At 43.2% G+C, this 27232-nt stretch overlaps 3 protein-coding genes across 4 annotated transcripts; 2 read left to right on the top strand and 1 right to left on the bottom strand.

Moving 5' to 3' along the window:
- Positions 1-1684: 1684 nt before the first annotated feature.
- Positions 1685-3514, bottom strand: LOC135546146 (DNA-directed RNA polymerase I subunit RPA34-like). The gene is made up of 3 exons (XM_064974334.1): positions 3311-3514; positions 2926-3061; positions 1685-2713 (listed from the first exon to the last, which is right to left on the bottom strand). The coding sequence occupies exons 1-3, from the start codon at positions 3384-3386 to the stop codon at positions 1951-1953; spliced, it is 975 nt and encodes a 324-aa protein (XP_064830406.1). The 5' UTR covers positions 3387-3514; the 3' UTR covers positions 1685-1950.
- A 195-nt stretch (positions 3515-3709) lies between these two features.
- LOC135546145 (interferon regulatory factor 2-binding protein 1-like) lies at positions 3710-9309 on the top strand. 2 transcript variants are annotated; one of them, XM_064974333.1, is made up of 2 exons: positions 3710-5891; positions 6120-9309. In XM_064974333.1, exon 1 carries the CDS (start codon positions 3970-3972, stop codon positions 5869-5871), a length of 1902 nt encoding a protein of 633 aa, XP_064830405.1. In that variant the 5' UTR covers positions 3710-3969; the 3' UTR covers positions 5872-5891; positions 6120-9309. The 2 variants fall into 2 exon arrangements, with proteins under 2 accessions (XP_064830405.1, XP_064830404.1); XM_064974332.1 differs by having other exon boundaries at positions 6117-9309.
- Positions 9310-13057: 3748 nt separating this feature from the next.
- LOC135546144 (hepatocyte nuclear factor 3-gamma-like) lies at positions 13058-17246 on the top strand. The gene is made up of 2 exons (XM_064974331.1): positions 13058-13486; positions 14479-17246. Exons 1-2 carry the CDS (start codon positions 13415-13417, stop codon positions 15736-15738), a joined length of 1332 nt encoding a protein of 443 aa, XP_064830403.1. The 5' UTR covers positions 13058-13414; the 3' UTR covers positions 15739-17246.
- The last annotated feature ends 9986 nt before the right edge of the window (positions 17247-27232 follow it).

Below are 27232 nucleotides of genomic sequence, written 5' to 3'. Positions count from 1 at the left end.
AGTGATGCATACATGTAGTGTAGTGGGAGGAAAGTAGACATTGAGTCGGATAGCACCAGAGGTGTCTCTGAACTCATTAGAAAACAGGACCACACTCCAGTGCAGAGTGAGAGCAGGCAGAGGCAACCCACCGAATCTGTGTCCGGTCACCAGGGAAGAACCACAGTACCACAGCGCTATCTGCCTGTGGAGCCAGAGTATTGCAGGACTGCAGCAGAATCAATAGTTAATGGTAGCATTGAGGATAAATTAACTACACTGAACAAAGATATAAACGCAACATTCAACAATTTCAAAGATTTGACTGAGTTACAGTTCATATAAGGAAATCAGTGAATTTAAATAAATTCATTAGGCCCTAATCTATGTATTTCATATGACTGGGAATACAGATATGCATCTGTTGGTAACAGATAACTTAAAACAAAAGGTAGGGGCGTGGATCAGAAAACCAGTCAGTATCTGGTGTGACCAACATTTGCCTCATGCAGAGCGACACATCTTCTTCGCATAGAGTTGATCAGGCTGTTAATTGTGGCCTGTGGAATGTTGTCCCACTCCTATTCAATGGCTGTGCGAAGTAGCTGGATATTGGTGTGAACTGGAGCACGCTGTTGTACATGTTGATACAGAGCATCCCAAACATGCTTAATGGGTGACATGCCTGGTGAGTATATAGGCCAAGGAAGGACTGGGACATTTTCAGTTTCCAGGAATTGTGTACATACCCTTGCAACATGGGGCCATGCAATATCATGCTGAAACATTTTTTTTTTTTACCTTTATTTAACTAGGCAAGTCAGTTAAGAACAAATTCTTATTTTCAATGACGGCCACATGAGGTGATGGCGAAAGATGAATGCCACGACAATGGGCCTCAGGATCTAGTCACGGTATCTCTGTGCATTCAAATTGCCATTGATAAAAGGCAACTGTGATCATCTTCCTTAATTTACACCTTCCCATACCATAACCCCACTGCCACTATGGGGCACTCTGTTCACAACGTTGACATCAGCAAACCGCTTGCCCACATAGCGCCATACAAGCAATCTGCCCGGTACAGTCGAAACAGTGAATCATCCGTGAAGGGCACACTTCTCCAGCGGACATTGAAAGTGAGCATTTGCCCATTGAAGTCAGTTATAACTCCTAACTACAGTTATGTCAAGACCTTAGTGAGGAAGACGAGCAAGCAAATGAGCTTCCGAGACGGTTTATGACAGTTTGTGCAGAAATTCTTTGGTTGTGCAAACCCAGTTTCATCAGCTGTCCGGGTGGCTTGTCTTAGATGATCCCACATGTTAAGAAGCCAGATGTGGAGGTCCTGGGCTGGCGTGGTAACACATGGTGAGGCCGGTTGGACGTACTGCCAAATTCTCTAAAACAATGTTGAAGGCAGGTTATGGTAGAGAAATTAACATTCAATTCCTGCAGTTATGTCAATTGCACACTCCCTCAATACTTGCATTGTGTTGTGTGACAAAACAGCACATTTTAGAGTGGCTTTTTATTGTCCCCAGCACAAGGTGCACCCATGTAACGATCATGCTGTTTAATCAGCTTCTTGATATGCCATACCTGTCAGGTGGATGGATTATCTGGACAAAGGTGAAATGCTCACTAACAGGGATGTAAACAAAGTTGTGCACAGAATTAAAGAAATACGCTTTTTGTGAGTATGGAAAATTTCAGGGATATTTTATTTCAGCTCATGAAACCAACACTTTACATGTTGCGTTTATATTTTTGTTTCGTGTGAATAGAGGCACAAGTCTGTACACTCCAGTATGTGTTATCGTCTCAGCTTTATTAGATGATCAAATTTCCCCCCCAAAATCCAAATGACAGTACAGTAGCATAATAATTATTTGTTGAACTGCTTAATTGAATGATAATAATAATAATAATAATAGTATTATTATAACTTCACAAAACCAGAACAACAGACTAGTCATCATCATGCCTGTTTTTCTTCACCTTTTTCTTCCTTTTTCCAGAATCTTCAACTTCACCATAGGAACTGTCCATTGGTTCAACTTTAACTTCCACCTCTTTTTTAATTACATTAAAAGATGAATATACAGTGTCCTCCACCTCTCCCCTGTCCTTATCCTTCTTTTTCTTCTTCTTCTTCCTCTTCTCTTCTGAGAGCTCAGCTTCCTGCTCAGGAAGTTTATATGGCTCCTCTGGGCTGTGAGTCATCTCTAGCAGCTCCTGCTTCACCCTGACCCCCTCCTCCATCTCCTCTGTCTTTATAAGTTTGTCTTTCTTCTTTTTCTTCTTGCTCTTCCTCTCCTCCCCCGGGTCCAGTGTGACCCTGAGAGGTGTCTCTGGTGTAGACGGCAGCAGAGTATCCGGTGTATCCTCCATCAGTCTGGAGAGGGTGGGGGTCCTGCTTCCGAAAGGCTGGAAGCGCTGGCGGAGCCCCGGGGGCACAGTGGGGGCTGGGGTGGCTGGGATGGCAATGGGGGTCTGGTTGGTGCTGCAGTCACCATAGCTCTCACAGATGTTGAGGAGCCCGCTGAAGGCCGGGGCACAGACCACCAAGTCAAGCGTCTGGGGGTGACTGGTGAGGAGATGGAGGTCCGCAGCACCAGAGGGCCCACCCAGCACGCTGTAGATCTGCCTGATGTTCCCACCACTACACGACTGCTGGGCAGGGGCCTGCATGGTCTGCAGCCCAGACAGAGGCATCTTCAGACTGCTGAAACTGTGGGGGAGAGAGAGATTACAGTATGTTAAGAGGTTACGCACAACAGATATAGACCATGTGGGTGTAAAGCAATGGTAGTGGATGGTGTCTCACTTCTAATAATTGACCGAGAAATTCTGAGGACTTTGTTAGATATCTCTGTCTGTTATTAGAAGTGAATCATGACACTTATATGATAATTCATATAAGTGGAAAGAAGGATAGCCTACCTGTCCAGGTTGAAACTGCTGGGAGCTTTGATGAGCCATAATTCTGTGTTGTCCTCACAAACCCTTTCGATGAGGGTACTGGCACAGGGTTTGTAGTCAAATGCCACAAAATCAGCTGGACACTGATACCTTGAAGCTGAAGGGATAAACATAGTTATTGTTATTAGCTAGATAGCTCGCTAGCTAGCGAAGTGAACGTAATCTGTGTGTTTGTTTTGGAATTCGCCATATAATACACAATGCTGTCTGCCCATTGCAGCATCCCTAATTTTGATTCCTAACAGGATTGACTAGATACCTGGCAGACAGCTTTGATGGACTTGATTGTAGTGGCTAACATTAGCTAGATAGCTAACTAACGTTATTTAAGCTAGAAAAAACTTACCCTGCTTTCTCCGTTTTTGCGGAACCTCCTCTGTGTCACTTGCCTCATCACTTGACGAAGATACATCGTTTGACATGACTTCTGTGTACTGCTAAATTGTGAAATGTAACTTAGTCCAACTAAATGCGCATGGGTGCAAGAACATGTGTTGTTAAAAAAAAGTTACCTTTGACCTGGATACACTAGCTAGCTCGGTTCGCGAGGATCTGGGCTGCGTGAGTTGCGCATGTCAGTTCCTTTGTAAATATATATTATTTTACATACAGTGTTTATTAATATCCATATGATAACTTTTCGTAAACATTGGTCTGTGTGCAGTCTATATTCGCATTTTAGACGCAACTGATGCTATTCACGAGGCACGTACTCACGAAGGCCCTCGCAGAACGAAAACAATAAATCCCAGAATGCATCATTATCACGGAGTTGTGTAAGTTCCAGCAAAGACAGTCTTCTAGTAGAAACACTTCATGGGCGCAGGCGACCGAAAGGGGGTAAACACTATTTTTTGTGTGTTTATTACAAAAAAAAGTGTATCATATATATTTTTGGGGGTATTTGAGAAGTAACAGAAGCGGCGATTGTTCCTTAACTATTGAAAGCTAAATCTGTTTAACCAGGACCTCAGAAAGCCAGAAAGATAAGAGGGCCTATCAAATATGTCCTCCTCCCAGTCGTCTTCAAGGCGGCAGTGGTGCTGTTACCTTTGCGATTTGCCTAAGATGCCATGGGCTATGATCTGGGACTTTAGCGAGACTGTCTGCCGAGGCTGTGTGAATTATGAAGGGGCAGACCGTATTGAATTCCTCATAGAGACGGCCAGGCATTTGAAAATAACTCATGGTATGCAGGGTGACAGGTCCCCGGGTCCACAGCCCACCAAACATGGCCCAGGTGGAAGAGATGGACCTATGGAGGGTGGTAGGCCACCTCCTGAACGCTTTGAAAGGGGTAGAGGGGACTACGGAGCCCCAGCACGGCTCCCCAACGGTCTGCACAGAATCGATGACGGGGGCCCACAACAAGATGTCAGTGGACAGAGCCCTAACAACACCAGACGACCCATGGTGTGTACCGTTCCACCCAATTTAATGACACAAGGCCTTGTGGGGGTTCCGCACGGGTTGCTAGCAGCTGTGCCCGGTTTAAATACCAGAGTCGGGGGAACCCCCCTCACCCTCTCTGCCCCCATGCTGAACGAGATCACCAAGAGGCAGCTGAGCATGGGCATGGGTGTGGCCTCCTTCCTGAGCCCTGAGTTTGAGAAGGAGCTGAGGGAGAAGCAGAGGAACGCAGAGGCTCTGGCCGAGCTGTCAGAGAGTGTACGGAACCGAGCAGATGACTGGGCCGGCCGACCCAAGGCTGTACGAGGGGCCCTGCTCACCCTCTCCGGCTGCACCCCCTTCAATGTGCGCTTCAAGAAGGACCACAGCCTGGTGGGGCGGATCTTTGCCTTCGATGCCAAGCTGACGCTGGACTTTGAGCTGAAAATCTTTGCAGAGTACCCGTGCGGCTCGGGGTATATGTTCTCCAGCTTGGCGGCGCTGGTCAAGCAGATGTTCCACGACAGCCAGAAAGACTCTGGGAACAAGGTGATCAACTTGGGCCTGAAGTATGTGGAGTACGAGAAAAGGCATGGCGCGGGGGACTGGCGACTGCTCTCTGAGCTGCTGAGTGATTCGGTACGGGCCTTTAAGGACACCCCCGGCCCTGACGTTCTCCCCCAGCCCTACCTGGACACCAGCTGCTCCATGCTGCCCACAGCGCTGTGTCACATGGCCCGCTCGGCACCACCAGCCCGCGTGCGCCGGAGGAAGGCTTCCCCAGAGCTCCAGGGTGGAGAGGTAGTGACCACAGAGGAGCAGCTCCGGCAGCACTGGCCCATGGGGATGTACCCGGGCATGGCTATCCACCTAGCTGCCTCCTCCCTACCCAGCACCAGCCAGCCACCTCCTCACCAGGAGGGTTCGGCCTCCCACTCCCACAGCAGCGACCCCTCCCCCATCACAGCACTGATGAGCGTGGCTGACAACGCGGGTGCAGCCGCTGGCCAGTCACCCAGAGAAGCCCCTAGCAGCAGCAGCAGTAGTGGTGGTGGAGGCCTGGGCCACTCCTCCTTGGCAGTGAGACAAAGCAGCAGCAGCCCCATGGCAGCCTGCCCTGCGGGGCAGCAGCGCCACCTGGCCTCCAGGAACGGGGAACCCCAGGGAGCTAGCAACTCTACAGGGGGCACCACGGCAGCTCTCCCCCTGGCTGGGGCCTCGGACCAGGGAGCAGGGGACCCCTCCGGCTCCTCTGGTCCCCCTCTCTCCTGCACCATCTGCCACGAGCGCTTGGAGGATACTCACTTTGTCCAGTGCCCTTCTGTTGCGGCCCATAAATTCTGCTTCCCTTGCACCAGAGACTTTATCCGGAGCCAGGGGGCCGGCAGCGAGATGTTTTGCCCCAGTGGAGAGAGGTGTCCCCTGGTAGGCTCCAACGTGCCCTGGGCCTTCATGCAGGGAGAGGTCACTACCATCCTGGCTGGAGACGTCAAGGTGAAGAAGGAGCGCGACCCCTAAATCCTCTGGGACACCTGACTGTAAGATGCAATTTCACTACATCTTGATTTCCTTTGAATTTGTTGTCTTGGAATCAGTCTTTAGGCCAAAGTATTCTCTATGTAGCTAGGCCATAGGCTAATTTAGTGTTTGTGACGTGCTTTATGATAGAGTATAATATATGATATGTAGTATAATTGTCACCGAATATGATTAGCCACCGAATATGGTTAATCTGTTTGTTTATGTGATGTCTGTCTGGACAGAAGGCTGTTGACGCCTGAGTGGAGCAGCAGCCTGGTGCCTGCAGATAACGACAATCTCAACAGGTTCTCGCCACTTCACAGCCAATCACCACGGCAATCCACCAGGTTTCCCCACATCACAGCCAATCACCACGGCAATCCACCAGGTTTCCCCACCCCACAGCCAATCACCACGGCAATCCACCAGGTTTTCCCCACCTCACAGCCAATCACCACGGCAATCCACCAGGTTTTCCCCACCTCACAGCTAACCAACATGACAATCCACCAGGTTCTCCCCACCTCGCAGCCAATCATCATACACCTCTACCTCCATGGGGCAGGCCTTACACTACCACACCACTGTCTGGTTGGATAGAGGGTGACCATACCCCCAGCCCTTGCTCACCTATAATACCTAATTCACCCCTTTGTCCCTCAAACATCAACTTATTAGTATTAGTCACTGACTTAATAAACCAGTGGACCATGGTTGGGAAGTATGCACTTCATCTAGGGCTTCCGAGTGGCGCAGCGGTCTAAGGCACTGCATCTCCGTGCTAGAGTCATTACTACAAACCCTGGTTCGATTCCATGCTGTATCACAATCGGCCGATTGGGAGTCCCATAGGGCGGCGCACAATTGGCCCAGCGTCGTCCGGGTTTGGCCAGGGTAGGCCGTCATTGTAAAATAAGAATTTGTTCTTAACTGACTTGCCTAGTTAAATAAAGGTTAAATAAAATAAATCTGTCCTGTTTATAGTTGATTTTAGGTCTGTTTTCTGTTTCATGGAACATCTTTCTAATAGATATCTGAGTGGCATTGAGAAAGACTGATGACTTCCCTAAACGTTCCAGCAACGTATAGACTTGGACTGTTCCTCTTGTGACCGTTTTTTGGGAGTTTGTTTTGCATCACATTTGCCCTTTACGTAAAACTGACTTTTTACTGTCACGGAGCTATTTGTTTGCTCTTTGCTGAAACCTCAAACCAGCAGTTAATGTATGTCGCCATCGATTTATAAGACAGAAACAGGGACTTTCAGTGCTACGCGATACAATGAGATGGCTTTCACAGTGCCCAACAAAGATGCTTTATCCAGCATGTAAGAAGTGGGATGATACCTCTCTATTTTATACTGAATGTAAGACAATCTCTCTCGATGGTAATAGATGTGCAATTTATAGTTTTGTTACAATACTGCTTGTGTAGCCTATACACGTGCATAGAAACCAAAGATAGATTCATGTTAAAGTAGATTTACAGTGCCTATAGAAATTCTACACCCCCTTAAACTTTCTTCACATTTTGTTGTTACAAAGTAGGATTGAAAAAGATTTCATTGTAAAAATGGATCAACACAAAATACATTTTGAAAATGTTTTACAAATGAAATAACAAAAATATAGTTGTTGCATAATTATTCACCTTTATTTAGGCGAGTCTAAATGAATTCACCTTTCAGAAGGACAATAACCTACAACACAAAGTCAAATCTAAACTGGAGTTGTTAACCAAGAAGACAGTGAATGTTCCTGAGTGGCCAATTTGCAGTTTTGACTTAAATCTGCTTGAAAATCTATGGCAAGACTTGAAAATGGCTGTCTAGCCATGATCCCAAACACCTTGACAGAGTTTAAAGAATAATGGGCAAATATTCCACAATACATGTGTGCAAAGCTCTTTTGAGACTTACTCAAGAGACTCATAACCGCTACCAAAGGTGATTCTAAACATGTATTGACTCAGGGGGGTGAATACTTATCCAATCAAGGTATATTAGTGTTTGATTTTTAATTTGTCTTAAAAATAATAATAATAATATACTTTGACATTATATTACAGTATTTTGTGTAGATTGTTGGGAAAAAAAGTTAATCCAACTTTGTAATGCACAAGGGGGTTGTAGACTTTCTGTAATCTTACTAGTTTTGTGTTAAATGGCTTTATTATTTCAATATGTGCCAGGGAAATAGTGGGTGAAATGGTTCTTAGGATAGTTATAGGTTATCTGTTAACTGAAGTTGTAGAGGGTGTAGAGATTAAACTAATATTGTGTACTTGATGTTTAATTTAAAGGAATTTAACTATGTAAAGTCAAAGGTTTTTTTCTATATTGACTGAGATTCAAGTTTTTCACGTGATCATCTTGATTATTTTTTTAAAAGTTCTATAAAATCCCTGTTTTATGCTCTGTTTTACCAATGAACTTAACTCTTTGAATTGTTTAAAAGATAATATATACATGTATATCAAAATACTTCTCTGTCAGGTTTTCCTTAACCTTTTATGTTCGTCACCAAAATTAATATATTAATTGAAATATCAATTTGCAAAGCTGGGGCCAATCAATATCCTACCATGTGCATGTGTAAATATGAAATTGAATGAGGACAAGACATCAAGCCATTGCTGATCACATTGGCATGAATGTATACTGTACACTAGTAGCTGAAAGTGCATGTAGTACCAAAATTAGGCCTCTTAGTTATCTAAAATACGGTAAGTCTAATGTAGCCCTCACAACAAAAATGAATTTCCTACAAAAGCACTGATATGTTCATCCAACTTTCCTCAAGTGATTGGGAGTCCCATAGGGCAGCGCACAATTGGCCCAGTGTTGGCCCGAGGTAGGCCGTCATTGTAAATAAGAATTTGTTCATAACTGACTTGCCTAGCTTAATTTAAAAAATACATTATGAAAAGGTGCATTTAATGGCATCCTCTGTCTGAAAGCACTTGTAAAAATTTTTTTTTTTAAATCATACAAAATAGGAGTATTTTGTATTTGGCCCCTAAATTTGGAAAGATTGTCTTGGATTGATTGTCTTGCCTTTCTATTATTATGGTCCTGTCTGCCATGGACTCCTGTTGAGTTGCTAATCTCAACACAGTTCAAGGTTAAAGCTTGTATTCCAACTCTATTTCTACTTGACACTAGCCTATTTCTGCCCTTATTTTTTTGTTATTTAAAAAAAAATATATATATATCCTTGAATGGAAACCTACTCTGGGCGGCAGGTAGCCTAGTGGTTAGAGCGTTGGGCCAGTAACTGCAGGTTGCTAGATCGAATCCCTGAACTGACATGGTAAAAATCTGTTGTTCTGCCCCTGAACGAGGCAGTTAACGCACTGTTTCTAGGCTGTCATTGTAAATGAGAATTTGTTCTTAACTGACTTGTCTAGTTAAATAAAATAAGATAAAACCCTGAATGTCGGCTATAGGACTGGGTGTCCATTTTTTAATTGTTCATGCAACTTTCAATTTAATGTCATATACAGTACTAGTCAAAAGTTTGGGCAGACCTGCTCATTCATGGTTTTTCCTTTATTTGACTATTTTCTACATTGTAGACTAGTGAAGACATCAACTATGAAATAACACATGGAATCATGTAGTAACCAAAAAAGTGTTAAACAAATCAAAATATATTTGAGATTCTTCAAAGTAGTCACCCTTTGCCTTGACAGCTTTGCACACTTGGCATTATTTCATTCAGCTTCATGGGGTAATCTCTTGCATTTCAATTAACAGGTGTGCCTTGTTAACAGTTAATTTGTGGAATTTCTTTACTTCTTAATGTGTTTGAGCCTATCAGTTGTGTTGTGAGGATAAGTTCATTAGAGTTACCATCCTCTAAACATCAACTGTTCAGAGGAGACTGGGTGAATCAGGCCTTCATGGTCAAATTGCTGCTCAAGGACACCAATAAGAAGAGACTTGCTAGGGCCAAGAAACACGAGCAATGGACATTCGACCAGTGTAAATCTGTCCTTTGGTCTAAATTTGCAATTTTTGGTTCCAACCGCCATGTCTTTGTGAGACGCAGAGTAGTTGAACAGATGATCTCCGCATGTGTGGTTCCCACTGTGAAGCATGGAGGAGGAGATGAGATGGTGTGGGGGTGCTTTGCTGGTGACACTGTCTGTGATTTATTTAGAATTCTAGGTACACTTAGCTAACATGGCTACCAGTGCATTCTGCAGTGATACGCCATCCCATCTGGTTTGCGCTTAGTGGGACTATCATTTGTTTTTCAACAGGACAATGACCCAAAACACACCTCCAGGCTGTGTAAGGGCTATTTGACCAAGAAGGAGAGTGATGGAGGGCTGCATCAGATTACCTGGTCCACAATCACCCGACCTCAACCCAATTGAGATGGTTTGGTATGAGTTGGACTACAGCGTGAAGGAAAAGCAGCTAACAAGTGCTCAGCATATGTGGGAACTCCAAGACTGTTGGAAAAGCATTCCAGGTGACTACCTCATACAGTTGGTTGAGAGAATGCCAAGAGTGTGCAAAGCTGTCAAGGCAAAGGGTAGCTACTTTGAAAAACCTCAATTTTTTAGCATGTATTTGTTTAACACTTTTTTGGTTACTACATGATTCCATGTGTTCATAGTTTTGATGTCTTCACTATTATTCTACAATTTAGAAAATAGTTTTTTTAAATAAAGAAAACCCCTTGAATGAGTAGGTGTGTCAACTTTTGACTGGTACTGTATATGTTTTTATTCATTGGGTGTAAATGTCACTTTTGATTTGTTATTTTTCATGAAGCTTCTACGCAATTGACGACAAATTTGAAGCATAAATAAATAAAATTAAAATATAAATACTGACACGGTTTTATACTGTGTTGCAAAGGTACGCTCGATGTTCATTGTCTTGCTATGTCCAGTAGATGGCGGACTTTAACCTGTGCAGATCTTGACTTTAAAAATGTGTTGTGAATTACTGACCACTTTTCTTGTAGTCTACCATGAGGGCACTTCATTTTCCAATGTTTAGATTTCCCTGTATTGGAGGGAAATGGCACAGTTACCGGTTTATCAATTAGATGGCGTCGTATTTGACATCAGCCATAATTTCACTTAGATAATAGGTTCTGTTATGTAATGATGGGAACCTTTGTTTCTCTATGTATTTTACTCTCGGCCTACTCCTCTTAAAACCCACCCCCATAAAGGTTAGCCTAATTGAAAAACGCCGCCTACCAAGATATTGTAAAGGGCGAATCTCAAGTCATAACTTCCCCCCACTAGAAAGCATATTGAAATCTCTGTCTTCCTCTATTAATGTCAACTCATTAAAGCTATTGTTAGCTAATTATTGAGGTGTTAATGAACGATCTACTGTCACATTGGCATTAGAAGCGGCCGACCTGCAGGAGGATGTAGGGATGTGTGTTGGGGGAATAGACCGTGTAAAGTCAAAGGATTAATGAGGAAGTAGTTCTGTCTACTCATTACTCAAATGCAGTACAGCCCGCACAGCATCTTCCTCCACAGCTCTCCATGATGTAGTAGAATCATTGGACGGGTTATCTATATCTATCGAAATAGCTGGCCTTCGATTCAAAACAATATAGCCTAGCTACTTTTATTTGGCCTTGGGAAACAATGAAATAAAATGTTGGCCCATGCCTAAATATACTTGTTCAAAGCAGTGCTCAAACTTGTTTCTTTATAGCCGACTTTAATCATGTACTTGGTCAGGAAATAATTGTTCTGTATAGCTTAATTACTATCATTACAGACCACCATGTGACATCGGCTGATGTAAAAAGGGCTTTATAAATACGTTTGATTGATCTCATTCAATGTGTTAATCGACCTGACAACATTTTGCAAACGGGCGCAGATCGTTAGAAGTGTTAAGACCAATGGGCCTAATAGAGATCATGCATTCCTTAGTCCTCATGATCTTAATGTTGAATCAAAAAATATGTACTAATGAACGAATTCGGTTGTATTAAAACTAATGATTAATTATGTTGTTTTTCATACATTCGATTATTTTTTTAAACCAAAGTGTCCCGGAGTAAGCTATTTCTGCCTATTGCGCTAAACACGACGTGTCCTTCCTGCGTGTTTCCTTAGCACTTTTCTCAGCTAATCCTGTCGACCACCTATGCGCATCAATTACAGCTCCATTCATTGGCAATTAGGAAATGCATTGACATTCAGATTTTACTGTCTGCGCCTGACAACGAGATGTGTATTCTGAATCAGGCCAAGGATAGGCCTACATACATTGGATTAGGGCTACATTATTTATTGTTTTTCGTTATTTTGGTTTGCCAATATTTTCATCACTTAATTTTACCTTCACATGTAACCCTCTTATTGCAGACAACAGCCTGTATTGCACATGAATAATTCAATGTTTCGTTCGTTGTAATGTTCAATTGGACTTAAACTGTGCAGGCCTACAACGAGGAAGAGCATAGGCTACGGGAGTTGGGGACCAAAGAGCTTCTGAGAAGTCAATTTCCCCAGCAACTAATCATTCTCCATATAGCCGATAGAGCTCCAGAGAAATGTTAGTCGGGGGTATTAACGGCTCTCCCACTGGCCATTCAACTCGGGCTCCCCTAATCAGACCTCCCACTGATGAATTTAAACCGTGAGAAGGTTATACCCTCTGACTACATCAAGACCTCATCCAGGCCTGCAATAATCCTTTGAGTTGTCCTCTTCATTTCAGATCTTGACCTATTGAGCTGATCTTTTCAATGGTCAAGTGTATTAAAATGAGAGACAAATAAAATCATTTAATTTCCATTGAGCTACAGATTTGTCTTCAATTGGCGACTCAGAAGACGACTCAGCTTGAAGCAATACTTTATAAATTCATATTCTAATAATTGAAAGCCATACATTTAGTTTTGATTTTATAATTGTGGTGTAAAATAAATTATGAAAATAGCCTACAATCAGACACATCCAGTGAGGTTTAAGCAGCAGTTTTGTCGTCAAGAAGTGGATGATGCATGCTGCAATTGAGATGGATGTGTCTGTCCCGGGCCAATATACACCCTCACCAGGGGGCAAGAGAGGTCTTTTTACGATATTCAAATAGCCTTGGACGATATTCAAATGCCCTTATGGGGCGGGACCTTACCTGCGTTTTTAAGAAGGCACATCCAACTTTTACTGTACTTGCCCATAGCACATTGACTCACACGGATCGGGGGCTGCGGACTTCATACAGATCTAGCGTTCCCCCAAAAGAACGTCAGCTTAATATAAATAACCTGTTACTCTTGATTATGAAACGATGGATGATTGATAAATCAACGAATAAATATTGACATTTAACTGAAGACCTACTCATAGACCGAAGAAGCATTGTTTTTTTCTAGTCTTCTATCTAGTCAGTGGAACTCTTTCGTTATATTGGATTTAAATTGTACTATTTTTGCCGGTGTCTTGAATTTTGAGCAGACTCAAAGCTATTATAAAGTCAAACAAGGATTTGCAGTCTCATTCGCTCAAATATAGTTTCTTACTATAAAAAGTTGTATTTGGGATGTTGAGCTCGGTGAAGATGGAGTCTCATGAACTACCAGAGTGGAATGCCTTCTACAGCGAAGCCAGTGAGGTAAAAACATTTTTTCTATATAAGTTTACCATATGGGCTATGTGTGTGTGGATGCTAGATATATGTTTATTTAAAGTCTATTCTAGAGTTTCTTAAAATTAAGTTATTGAATCGAAAGCTCAGTATTTTACGAACACAACTGGCTTTATTTTTATATTTTTCACTCCATTTTCACGTGTGGCTGTAATTTCTTATCTTTAATATAGTAATGTTAGAAGTTTACAATTCAACATACAACACTGATGTGATATACTTTGGCTCAATTTGTCTATTGTGTGACCTGTTGAAATTGTAAATGTGACATTTAGAAGCCTGTTTACATAAAATCTATCTTTTTTTTTTTTTTTTTTGCAATTCCCGAGTCTGTTTACTAACACGTATTGGCCAAACTATTTAAATATGCAAATTGTGAATGTTAAAGCATCTAGGAAATTAAATTAGCAGTTCATTTTGTTAACGTTGGCTACCCCCGCAAGTTTAAATAAGCTATACATTTCCTCAGGAAATTCGTGATTAAATGAAAGGCAACTGAAATCCTGTCTTTAATCAACATTATATGCTCTCAAATAAATATTAGGTTACATAGATGATTGTGTATTTTACGGCTCTGTGATCCTTTTTTTTACGCGTATTATATCACCGATAGCCTATGGTCAGATATTTTGGAACGTTTCATTAAAAGTTTGTTTTATTTGCTGTGGTTTTGTAGTACTTAGTAGTAGGATAACTACGAAATGAAAGGGAACGAATCCAGGACGCGTATTTTCAGTTTTTATTTTGAGTCGTATTTTTTTTTTCCATTTTCAGGTTTATCAATGATTTGTGAAATCAATGTCCCTTTCTCAGCAGTTGTATCATTGTCCGTTTATGCTTTCCATTAGTACAGGCTTTTGGACACAAAAATACAATTACATTATTTGTTGTCTAAACCTATGTATCTATATTATTTGTTTCCAAATTACTAAATCAACTCCTTTCTGTTTTGTTTTCAGATGTATTCCTCTCCCAGTGTCATGAATTCAATGAGCTCAATGAGCACCATCAACAGCTACATCAACCTGAACCCAGCTTGTTCTCCAGCCACCATGAACATGGGCTATGGCAGCTCTGGGCTCAACAGTCAACTGGCCTCCATGGGCGGAGGGGCCAACCATATGAACATGTCCCCGGTGACTTCATCCCTCAACCCCAACTCTCTCTCCCAGCTGGGCTCCCCAGCCCCTTCCCTGGGCTCCCTCTCCCACTATCAGAACATGGGCCAGCCCATGAGCCAGTTGAGCTACCCCTCTCCCACCTCCCTCAACCGGGCCAAGGAGGTGCCCAAGCCATACCGCCGCTCACTGACCCACGCCAAGCCACCATACTCCTATATCTCCCTCATCACCATGGCCATCCAGCAATCCGGCAGCAAGATGCTCACCCTCAACGAGATCTACCAGTGGATCATGGACCTGTTCCCCTACTACCGCGAGAACCAACAGCGCTGGCAGAACTCCATCCGCCACTCGCTGTCCTTCAACGACTGCTTCGTCAAGGTGGCCCGCTCGCCCGACAAGCCCGGCAAGGGCTCCTACTGGGCCCTGCACCCCAACTCAGGCAACATGTTTGAGAACGGCTGCTACCTGCGCCGCCAGAAGCGCTTCAAGATCGATCAAGAGAAGGCTGCGAAGAAGTCTGGCAAGGCCCAGGAGGGAGGCTCGGGGAAGGGGGGCCATGGAGACAGCCTGATGGAGGAGCACAGCCCAGCGGGGGGCTCGGAGGGGGCTGACTCGGCCCACTCTGACAACTCCCACCCTGGTTCCTCCTCAGAGGAGCAGCAGCAGAGGAGCATGGTCCAGCTGGACTGCGCCCCACAGCCCCAGTCCCACGTCCAGAGCACCCCGGTGGAAATCCCCTCCTCCGTGCCCTCCTCCATCTCCCCCTCCGTCCCTCTCCTCCACTCCCAGATCATGGGAGGCAGCCCCCACCTCCTTCCCAGCGCCATGCATAATCTGGACCTGCAGAATGACCCTCTCAAGGCCATGGATCCCCACTACAACTTCAATCACCCCTTCTCCATCACCAACCTCATGTCCAATGAGCAGAAGATGGATCTGAAGACGTACCAGGACCAGGTGATGGCCTACAATTGCTACGCCTCCTCCTCTCCGATAGCAGCCAAGCAGATCTACGACAGCGCGGGACCCTCGGCCATGGACTCTGGGGCCTACTACCAAACCCTCTACAGCCGGTCGGTCCTCAATGCCTCTTAACATGGAGGCCTTCTGGACCACAGCCAAGTGGTGCTGACAAGGACTTTTAGCAGCCTTGAAATCCCAAAATGTAAGATGGCTGCCATTGAAGGGCTACTCAATAGGGACCAAAGAACATTTAGCAGTGCTGATACACAGTTCAAAAGGGGGGAACCCTGCAGTTACATGAAGTCGAAGACAAAGGTAAAACCCAGTGCTGGATTGAAACCGATTCATCAGAAGGTCTTTAAAAATGATACATTCATAAATTCACACAGAAGTCATGTCTCCCCTTTGCCATTTTTTTGCTTATCTCTTTTTTTAGACTACTTCAAACTGGGTTTTGGTTTGTTCAACAGACAAGCAGGACTACTTGGGTTGTACACATTGTAAATAGATGGAGTGGGGGAAAGGAGTTGTGCATTTATTTATGAAGGGAAGAAAATTAATATATCTTGTACAGTGCTGTATTGACAAGTTACAAAACAAATGTGACATGAAACAATTTGAGCGATTGTGGGAGTGAGAAAAGGTTCAGGTTACTGCTTCGGGGCAGTTGTTACTGCATTACAGGGAATTCTTTTTGTGTTTTACAACATATTGCTTCATTCCCATTTTTAATATGCTGTTTTAATCTCTTCAAATACCCATCCATAAACACAAATGTAGCTGCCACGGTTAATTTTTACAAGAGGTGGAAGGCTGTTGTTTTTACTGATAAGAGAGCCATTTCTTGTATTCTTTTACCAGGTATCCTTTTAAAGAAAAAAGATGACGTCTGTTTAAAAATGGACGAAACTGTGGTAAATCTAATTTCAGCTTTGTTTGTCTGTTTTAAAACATTTTCAGAGACCCCTTTTATTATCAATAATGAGAGGCTGCTGTTCCCCAGCTCTTCATGGCATAGTATATTTTGGAATTGCTTCACATTATATTACACAACATACCAAGGGTTAGGGGGGAGAGGAGCTATGGTATGTCCGTTACTAAGATAGGAGTTGAATGGAAATGCACTAATAGGACCATTTACATACAGTACTTTGCACGAGATTTCCCACCATTTCACACAGCTGGGGAGGCCCAGTGTGTGTTACAACAATGCTATATAACAACCCTCTTTTTTTTAAACCGCAAATGGCAAACTAGAATTGGATCACTGTAACAATGTCAATGCAACATTGAGCTTTATGTCGCAACCCTCATCCTCAAAGTGCCTTTCAAGATGTTTTGATAATGGAGGACCGATAACTGAATTTTCACTGAAGGAACACTTTTTCAAAGATAAACCATGAGTTTCAGGTCAGAAATGCTGTTTTTTTATTTCTTGTATTTTAGTTTCAAAAATACTATTTAAACAATTTTCATTTGCCTCTTGTCAGACGTATATATTGTATATATTGTCAGGTTGTTGTTTATGGTTTGAATGTTGTGATTTGAACTATTCATGTTTTTCTTATTAAAAAGCTAAACTTTGGGGGAGAAACACGATTGTTGCCTGTTCCGTTGAAATAAATATATACATGAAATTATCTATAGACTTGATGAAATGGGTGTATATGTTATTTGACAAAATCCTTATATGTCATTTCCATGTTAATTTTGCTTATATTTACAATTGGATGGTACCACAGGGGCTCTGTGATGTAGGTCTGGCTGCAGGATGGACAGATTCAGCTGAATTGTATAGTGTTGTTGAAACAGCTCCCTACCAAATGACTCTTGTATGTGACTTTTGGGTGGGTTAGACTAAACAGTGTTGAACTCACGCTGGCCCTCTGGCCCCAACTCAAACTGGGCCAGGCTTCTAGACACTACTTTACTGTGATGGCCAGTGAATCATCTCACAGTGTTTTAATTGGGATTGGGTGCCTTCACATTTGAACAAAAAGTATAATTCTAGTCATTAAAAATGCTCTAACTGCAGTTTGTTTTGTCCTGCTGTTTCAGGATATCCTAGTTTTACTGTAAATAATCCTAACTCATGACCTTCCCTCTATGTATTTGGACAGTGAAGCAACCTTTTTTTTTTAAATTCGGCTCTATATTTCAGCATTTTAGATTTGAGATAGAACGTTTCGTGTTAGGTGACAGTACAGTATGTCAGCTTTTATTTGAAGGTATTTTCATACTTATCTCTTTTACAAGATAGAAATGAAAGTGCTTTAGTGTACGTTTATTATTTGGTCCCATATTCATTGCACACAATGACTGCATCAAGCTTGTGAGATGCATTTGCAGTTTGTTTTGGTTGTGTTTTGGATTATGTTTTGCCCAATTAATAACATGGAAGTCAATTAGATGTCGACGTTAAAAATGATACTAACCATTCAAGCTAGAAACACCAAAACAACTTCAGGAAGATAGAATCACTTCATGGATTCATATTATTATATTAGATTTGCAACTTCAAAACATCGAGTCTAGTGTAAATTATGTTGCTTCTGTTCAGATTTTTTAAATATTATTTATAATTTAGAAATGACAACCATTAAATATTTTCATAATTAACATGGGAGTCAATGGTAACCATGAGAGCTAGATATTCAAAGTGCCACTGCTTTCTTAACCATTCATGCTAGAAACACCAAACCAACATTGGGATGATGGAAACACCACGACATGACTTAATTACTGTAAACCTTAACATTTGCATACATGGAAAGTATTTTACAGTGATGACACATCACACCATATTAAAGTGGCAAATAGCCTACGTATAATGATACTGAAGATAGGTAATCTACTGTAAGATAAGACACTCAACAGAACAGACTATTCCGACTTACAATAAACCTAGACTTTATTAGATTATTTTAATTTGCTTGAGTTTGCATTGGTTGGACAAATTCCAGAAAGGATGGAATTGAGAATAAGATGATACATACATCAGTGCAGCATAAATAGATGTTTTTCTTAGAAACGACATTCCTTCAAGTGACCAGTGATTGTCTTTGTGATGTAGCTCTTTAGTTCTTTAAAAAGTATCATTCATGTTATGTATCAGTCAACTGAGCTCTTTGTCATTGTCTGTGTCGTTCATGGATAGGTTATAACGGCATGTTATTCACTTTTGACAAGAAGAAGTCATCCAGGCAGAGGAGAACTTTATGTTGAGTTTTAGTAGAGACCAGCATTCCATTGACAGTAGGACAGCCTTCCACAGCCTTCTTGCTCAACACTGCTCTGTGTTTCCGGAGTTGTCACATAGGGGTGCAAAACCATTCTCCAGTGTCACGTCGCACTGAGGGAGCCTTTGAAGCTGACTGTAGATCCCACAAAAACACACACAGACACACACACACACACACTGGCCTGAATCTTTTAATAGGAATCTATGGCCGTTCGTCACCTTCCACACAACATGGTGCAGTTGGTTTGATAAGATAGGCCAGTATTTAGCTGATATGGTAGCCACAGCTACACAAAGGTGCATTGGGAACAAGGGACAGAGTCCTGCCCAGTTATGACTAACCTGGAACAAAATGTCACCCCCGTATATTAGCTGTGATTTGTCTTGTACTCTGTTGTGAACCATGATAACCCCATTCAAACACTTCTCAGATAGTTGTATGAACAGAACACTATTGATGATCAGAATCAGTTCACTTTTGACAACAGCATAATGAGACAAAAATGTTAGCCACAATTTGAGACTTTTTTGCCAATTCAACCAACTACAGTCATGTCGCTGAAGTAAGATGAAATAGCAAGTCCATTATTTTGACTCATTCCAGTTTAACCCAGAGGGTCTAGTTTTGCAAAGTATCTCAAAATGTCCTCCTCATGAGCAACTCCACTGTCGTTTCTCTTGTTTAACGTTTCGCCTAAGGCACAGGAACAAGTGACAGCAATTTGTGCTCTTGTCAGGAGCGCACAGGGGGAAAACACAATGCAACACTTTTTGGATGTTCTGTGCGCTGACAGAAAGAACAAGTTAACAATGGCTTCCGGCGTGCTGGTTGATTGTTAGGGAATATGGGTGGATATACGACAAGGCCACTGATAGAACCGATGTATTGTTCATCCAGACCACGTATCTAATGAACTATTATTTGCCCCATCAATTAAATTGTTGCTTAATGCACTTTGGATTTCCTGGCTTGTCAGCCATCATTCATCATTTGAGAAGTTAAAAGCTGTCATAGAAGGCGGTTAATGTCCGATACTTATAACCTGGCTGTGTTTTTCTCTAGTCGTATGTACAGGCAACTGCCAAAATAAAGGAAACACCAATATAGAGTCTCTAAATAGGTAGTTGGGCCAGAATAGCTTTAATGCAGCTCGGCATATATTCTACAAGTCTCTGGAACTCTTTTGGAGGGATGCAACAACATTCTTCCCAAAGAAATGACATACATTGGTGTTTTGTTGATGGTGGTTGAAAACGCTGTCGCAGTCGCCTCTCCAGAATCTCCCATAAGTGTTCAATTTGGTCGCGATCTGGTGACTGAGACGGCCATGGCATATGGTTTACATCGTTTTCAGACCATTCAGTGACCACTCGTGCCCTGAGGTTGGGTGCATTATCATCCCATTGGGGCATAGCCATGGAGGCCAAAATTATTCCGGCCCAGAATTATGATACATAACCCTAAGCATGAAGGGATGTTAATTGCTTATTTAACTCAGGAACCACACCTGTGTGGAAGTGCCTGCTTTTCAATATACTTTTGTATCCCTCGTTGACTGAAGTGTTTCCTTTATTTTGGAATTCATCTGTAGATGTGACAGATAAAACGAGAGGGACGGGTGGCTCCTGGCTCATCCCTTGAAGATGTACTATGTAAATGAGAGCTGCATCCTGGATGCAACACTGCATCCTGTTGTATCGTATGTTGACATTTCCCAAGCAGTGAAAGAAAAGATAGAACATGCTGAGGCCTACAGTTCAACCCTCAGGCTATACTCTCATGTTGGATTGTTGGAGGAAAAAATAGTGGAATAATGGAAGACTTGTTGCGCAGGTGGGATGACTGCACTTTTAAACATAGCTGCCCTTTGAAGCATATATTGAAATATTACAAATTTGAGCCCTGTGAAATATAAAATTGCGATAATACATGTTTTTAAGTTATAATAGGTAGTATACATTCATCATTTAATCTCTTGTATGATAATTACATTAGATATGAGACTACAAAAACATGCCTTGTTATATATTTAATGTAGATAGTGTACATTAGGTATTGTGTTTATATTGTTTTTACACTCTTAGAAAAAAAGGTTCCAAAAGGGTTCTCTGGCTGTCCCCATAGGAGCACCCTTTTGGGTTCCATGTAGAACCCTCCATGGAACGGGTTCTACATGGAACCCAAAAGGGTTCTACCTGGAAAAAATGGTTCATCAAAGGGTTCACCTATGGGGACAGCCGAAGAACCCTTTTAGGTTCTAGATAGAACCTTATTTTCTAAGAGTGTAGTAACGGGACACATATATAAACATTTTATTTTAGACTTCATATCCTGCTCTAGCTCTCTCCAGCTTGTTGTATGTTGTGCTGTGCGGAGGAGACCAGTCAGTGAGTGCACATGGAAGAGACAGAGGCAGAGGCAGAGATAATACGCTGGACTTTGCTCTTTGGGTTGTGGGTGTTGTTAAAGTGGCTCCTGATAAAGCAGGACTGGGAGACAACGAGACAGAGAAGGGGACTGATTACATTTCCCTGTGAGAAAGAAAGAACGAAAACTATTGGATTGATCAGGGTCTGAGTGTTGAGTCAACAATGCAGAGAGAAAAGCTCCATGGCCAGCCCAGTGCCACAGTCACACCTCTGGCTTTAACTCGGCACGTAGGAGCTTATGTCTGCTCTTATGTCTTGGCTGATGTCCAACTAACACATACTGTTGGTATGGCCTGTAATAGTTGCCCTCTGTATGTCTGATACAGCTTTTGTCGCTCAAAACATCCATTAACCCTCATTTGCCTCTTGGTACCTACACTGCGACAGACGAGCTGACACATTTTGAAGAGGACATTCAGACAGAGGGAGGAATGCTTGTTTCTTCCTTTCCAAAAACACTCCACTCTCCGAGTCCAAACAGAGCAGTGTCTCGCTGCAGGGAGAGAGAGACAGTGTGTGATAGTGTAGCCGGTGATTTACGAGGCAGTGGACAGTGGCTGTCAGACCTGGCTGTGTTGTCTTAAGGTCTAGCCGGGGCTGACACGCTCTTCCTCTACTCCCGCCGGGCCAGGTCCTGGGCCTGCCACCTCGTCCACATGGACCCCAGATGGCGGAGGACATTCCAGAGGCGTTCATCACCGACCCAGCCACTCCAGGGGGAAGCCACCACCACAACCTCCAACACCTCCACCACCACACTTAAGCTTCTGTCTCTGGAGGGCCTGGAGAGTAAGGACCTGAGCAGCCACAACACATGGCCCCTACACATTGCACAATACATGGTCGTTTTAAATATTTTTTTTAATCATCCTTACAAAAAGGATGGACGGGTGGATTTGAACATATGGTAGACCACATCAGGGTATCTGCTCATGCACTGACACTGATGCATTCTGGGAAACTGAATGTGCTCAACTGTAGACAAGATAGGATCTAACTAGGATCTCACAGGCTTCAGGCCAAGTTTAATTATCTGATGAAATCTAGATGAGGAAACCTAGAGATCATCTTCCTGTTCTTCAAGCATGTTGCCAGAGATCACTGGTAGATAACGGATGTAGGTAACAACAATTCAGGAACCCAACAAGGACTTCTGGACTTTTGACACACCCAACCTCCGCAATGCCTCCAAGCGGTTATGTGAGTGACATCCGCCCCAGGTGTGTGAGTGACATCGGCCCCGCCCCTTTGCCGTTGCAGCATGTGACCTCGTTACTCAGTCCAATCAGATAAGCTTTTCTCTGTCTTGTCCTGTATCTGATACACACTAGTTTCCCCTGACCCACTGACAGATGTAGTAAAGGAGTAGTAAGGCTATTATGACAGACCTGGACTTTTGACCAGAGGGTTAGAGGTTGTCACACGGGTGTGAGAACTTGAGCCAGACACTTAAAGTGAATGACCTCAGTGTCTATTCAGCTGTACAAATGGATAATACCGGAGCTCTGTGAGTGGTGACTATATTACCCTGGAAATGGCAATCCTCCAGAATCGACTTATCATCAATAACACTGGCTGTATTTACTCATCGCGATCATGATCATTATGACCATCATTAGCATCATCCTCACTTACCTGGCAAAAGTCTAGCTAAAAGTACTGACACTTCATCTACCACCCACGGTTATTGCACAATCTTAAAAATCTCACTTGAGGGGACAGTTATGGCTGTATAATGATGTTAAACATGTCAAGAGCTAAAGGCAGAAGGATAACTCTAAATTGAGTCAGTCCACAAAAAGCCTCTCCTCGTGTCTTGACATCTATAAGAGCCTGTGGAGTATCTGGTTTGTCCATGGTTGGAGTCCCTGTGTGCTCCCCACCCCTGGGTCCTGGCTGAGTGAGAGGTCACAGTTTGGTGGAAGCAGCCCCTGTGGCCTGGTTCCCCGCCCTGTCACGAGCCTGTTACTGGGGGGTTTTGTTTTCATGGCCCCGCAATCCCAGGTCCCCCTCGTTTGCACCAATTAGCAACGACAGGAACCCAGCTGGGCCAGATTACCGACGTCCCGCCTGCCTCTCGGGTGACCGGTGTGAGGGGCTAAAATCAACATGAAGGCGTGAGAGAAACGGGAGAGAGGGATGCCAGCAACAATCACATCATTCACCGGAGGGGCACAGGACAAATCCGGCATGCCTATCACACTCTCTCAGACACACTCTCCGAGTGTCGCAAATTCATACATATACAGTGGCAAGAAAAAGTATGTGAACCCTTTGGAATTACCTGGATTTCTGCATGAATTGGTCATCCAATTTGATCTGATCTTCATCTTCAAGTCACAACAATAGACCAACACAGTGTGCTTAACCTAATAACACACAAATGATTGTATTTTCCTTGTTTATATTGAATACAGCATTGAAACATTCACAGTGTAGGTTGGAAAAAGTATGTGAACCCCTAGGCTAATGATTTCTCCAAAAGCTAATTGGAGTCAGGAGTCAGCAAACCTGGAGTCCAATCAATGAGACGAGATTGGAGATGTTGGTTAGAGCTGCCTTGCCCTATAAAAAACACTCACAAAATGTGAGTTTGCTACTCACAAAAAGCATTGCCTGATATGAGCCATGCCTCAAACAAAAGAGATCTCAGAAGACCTAAGATTAAGAATTGTTGACTTGCATAAAGCTGGAATGGGCTACAAAAGTATTTCTAAAAGCCTTGATGTTGATCAGTCCACGGTAAGACAAATTGTCTATAAATGGAGAAAGTTCAGCACTGTTGCTACTCTCCCTAGGAGTGGCCGTCCTGCAAAGACGACTGCAAGAGCACAGCGCAGAATGCTCAATAAGTTTAAGAAGAATCCTAGAGTGTCAGCTAAAGACTTATAGAAATCTCTGGAACATGCTAACATCTCTGTTGATGAGTCTGTAATATGTAAAACACTAAACAAGAATCGTGGGAGGACACCACGGAAGAAGCCACTGCTGTCCAAAAAAAACATTGCTACACGTCTGAAGTTTGCAAAAGTGCACCTGGATGTTCCACAGCGCTACTGGCAAAATAGCCTGTAGACAGATGAAACTACAGTTGAGTTGTTTGGAAGGAACACACAACACTATGTGTGGGAAGGCACAGCACACCAATATCAAAAGCTCATCCCAACTGTAAAGTATGGTGGAGGGAGCATCATGGTTTGGGGCTGCATTGCTGTCATCAGCTTGCTATCATCGACGAAAAAATGAATTTCCACGTTTATCAAGACATTTTGCAGGAGAATGTTAGGCTATTTTTTATTTTACCTTTATTTAACTAGGCAAGTCAGTTAAGAACAAATTCTTATTTTCAATGATGGCCTAGGAACAGTGGGTTAACTGCCTGTTTGAACTTGCAACCTTCCGGTTACTTGTCCAATGCTCTAACCACTAGGCTACCCTGCCGCCCCTTCCACCAATTGAAGCTCAACAGAAGTTAGGTGATGCAACAGGACAACGACCCAAAACAACAGAATGGCTTCAACAGAAGAAAATACACCTTCTGGTCTGGCCCAGTCAGAGTCCTGACCTCAACCCGACTGAGATGCTGTGGCATGACCTCAAGAGAGCAGTTCACACCAGACATCCCAAGAATATTGCTGAACTGAAACAGTCCAAAATTCCTCCTGACCGTTGTGCAGCTCTGATCCGCAACTACAGAAAACGTTTGGTCGAGGTTATTGCTGACAAAGGAGGGTCAACCAGTTATAAATCCAAGGGTTCACATACTTTCCCCACCCTGCACTGTGAATGTTTACAAGGTGTGTTCAATAAAGACATGAAAACGTATAACTGTTTGTGTGTTATTAGTTTAAGCAGACTGTTTTGTCTATTGTTGTGACCTGGATGAAGATCAGATCAAACTTTATGACCAATTTATGCCGAAATCCAGGTATTTCCAAACGGTTCACATACTTTTTGTTGCCACTTTATGTACCAAGCCTACACCATCATTCACACTCACTCTTATTGGACCGATGTAGACACACTTCTACTCCTTCTGAGTCTCTCTCTCCCTCTCTCTCTCTCTCTCTCTCTCTCTCTCTCTCTCTCTCTCTCTCTCTCTCCACATACATGTTGACTCACATTTACCTTACTATTGTACACAACGTCATCCCACCAACACATACGGTATCCCCTTCGACATGGCAGGATGCAGCTTTAACAGTGGAGCAGCAGTTTACGTTGGGTACCACTACTGGTTTAAACACCATGTGTTTGTCCCGGATGTGACCACCACGCATCCCCTGCCCTGTTCCGTCCCGCACACCTCTCCCTCCAGTCTGTTTTCGGGCTGTCGGGCACCATAAACGGCAGCGGTTGGGTGAGGGGGAGGAAGAGGAGGATGGGGGACAAAAAAAAGCAGGGGAGGGAGCTGGGCCTTAAAGGGATGAATGAGACCTACTGTATGTCCACGGGCTCCTGAGTCGACGGCTCTCTCACAAACAGGACTTCACGAAAGCCCAGAACGTCTCATGCACCATAGACAAACTCAAGGTTTTCTCCACAGCACCGGTAGAACGGGCCCATTCTCACATCAACAACATCAAGTGTCCATGAGATTTGCTTAGAACACCTGTTCCACACCCCACAATTTCCTGAATCTGTAGCTAGGACACAATGTTCAGTACAATTCCTTTCTGGAACTGCCATGATTCTCTATACTGTGTTCTGTATGTTTTTTTGTCTTCTTAAAATGGCATTTGTATCAAATAAGATTTACATTTCTATATGAAATATACTGAACATTGGCCAATTCTGCCTGAACTGGCTTGATCTCAAAGGGGCATGGGCTGGTACAGTGATATAAACCTTACAGGGCCTTCTGAGTTAGTGGAAGAGAAGGGTCCCAGGCTCTCATTATATTGAGACACCTTGGCTCCCAGTCCACCCTCCACATTCCCTCAGGCTCTGATATTTGCATTCTAACATTTACGAAGTGCCTGAAAACATGTCTGCCATGTTGTCCATCTCAACAGACACTCAATGGAATGTTATTTTCAAAGAAGTGGAATGTCCTACCCCGAAATATCTATCTCTTCCCTCCTTCTTTTCTCTCCTTCTAACCCCCCACCCCCCCACCCCCACCCTCTCTCACTCCTCTCTGTCAAAACAAACAGATTGAGACCTCTTTTTTATTTATATGGTCCGAACACACGGTGCATGCTGCTCACTCTGCAGCAGGCATTTATAAACAGCTCAAAAGGTATTTGTCTTGAAAGGTATCTGACATAACTAGTGCTGGTTCTCTCTCTGCGTCCTCTCTCTCGCTCTGCGTTCCTGGCAGATAGGATCCTAACCGCTGCTGGGGGAACTTTCCTGGCTCCGTGGGACCCGGGACAATCAATCCTTTCATAGTGGGCAAAAAATTCGGCCCCTGGCTCCATCCTTAGCAGTTAGGCCGCAGGGAGAAGTTCTCTAACTCTCACTTTCACTCTCTCAAGCCACCTTGGTTTACAAAGCTACCTTTTTTACAGGTTTATATTTAGAACAACTTATTTTTCACCGCTGACCATTTTTTTGTAGCTACTGGGGTTGTCGTGGAGGAGGATTTATTTTTTTTGAAAGACATCTCTAAATGGCTTGCTTCGTGCAAACCAATTTGGAAAAGGTTTGGAAGCATGAGGGGCTGGGTGTGATGGTGCCCTGTGTGTTTCCCGTAAATGAGCTGTGTGCCTTATTCAAAGAGTTGCGGTAAACGCCAAATGAAGATTAGATCAACATCAGATTCAGGGGGATTTGAGATGAGTGTCGGTATTCAGTATATCTGAGGACGACCTCGCCGTGCCAAATTCAGACTGGAAACAGTAAACATCATTGATCATCAAAACATACATCGCTGCTTCACCTCCTGAATGAAAGACATACTGTCGGTAATGAAAGTGATTATTGCTTCCCATATCTTCGCATAGGTAGGAC

Source organism: Oncorhynchus masou, chromosome 9 (assembly GCF_036934945.1).
Source record: "Oncorhynchus masou masou isolate Uvic2021 chromosome 9, UVic_Omas_1.1, whole genome shotgun sequence".
Classification (NCBI taxonomy): Eukaryota; Metazoa; Chordata; class Actinopteri; order Salmoniformes; family Salmonidae; genus Oncorhynchus; species Oncorhynchus masou.
This window is presented reverse-complemented; position numbering and strand designations above follow the sequence as displayed.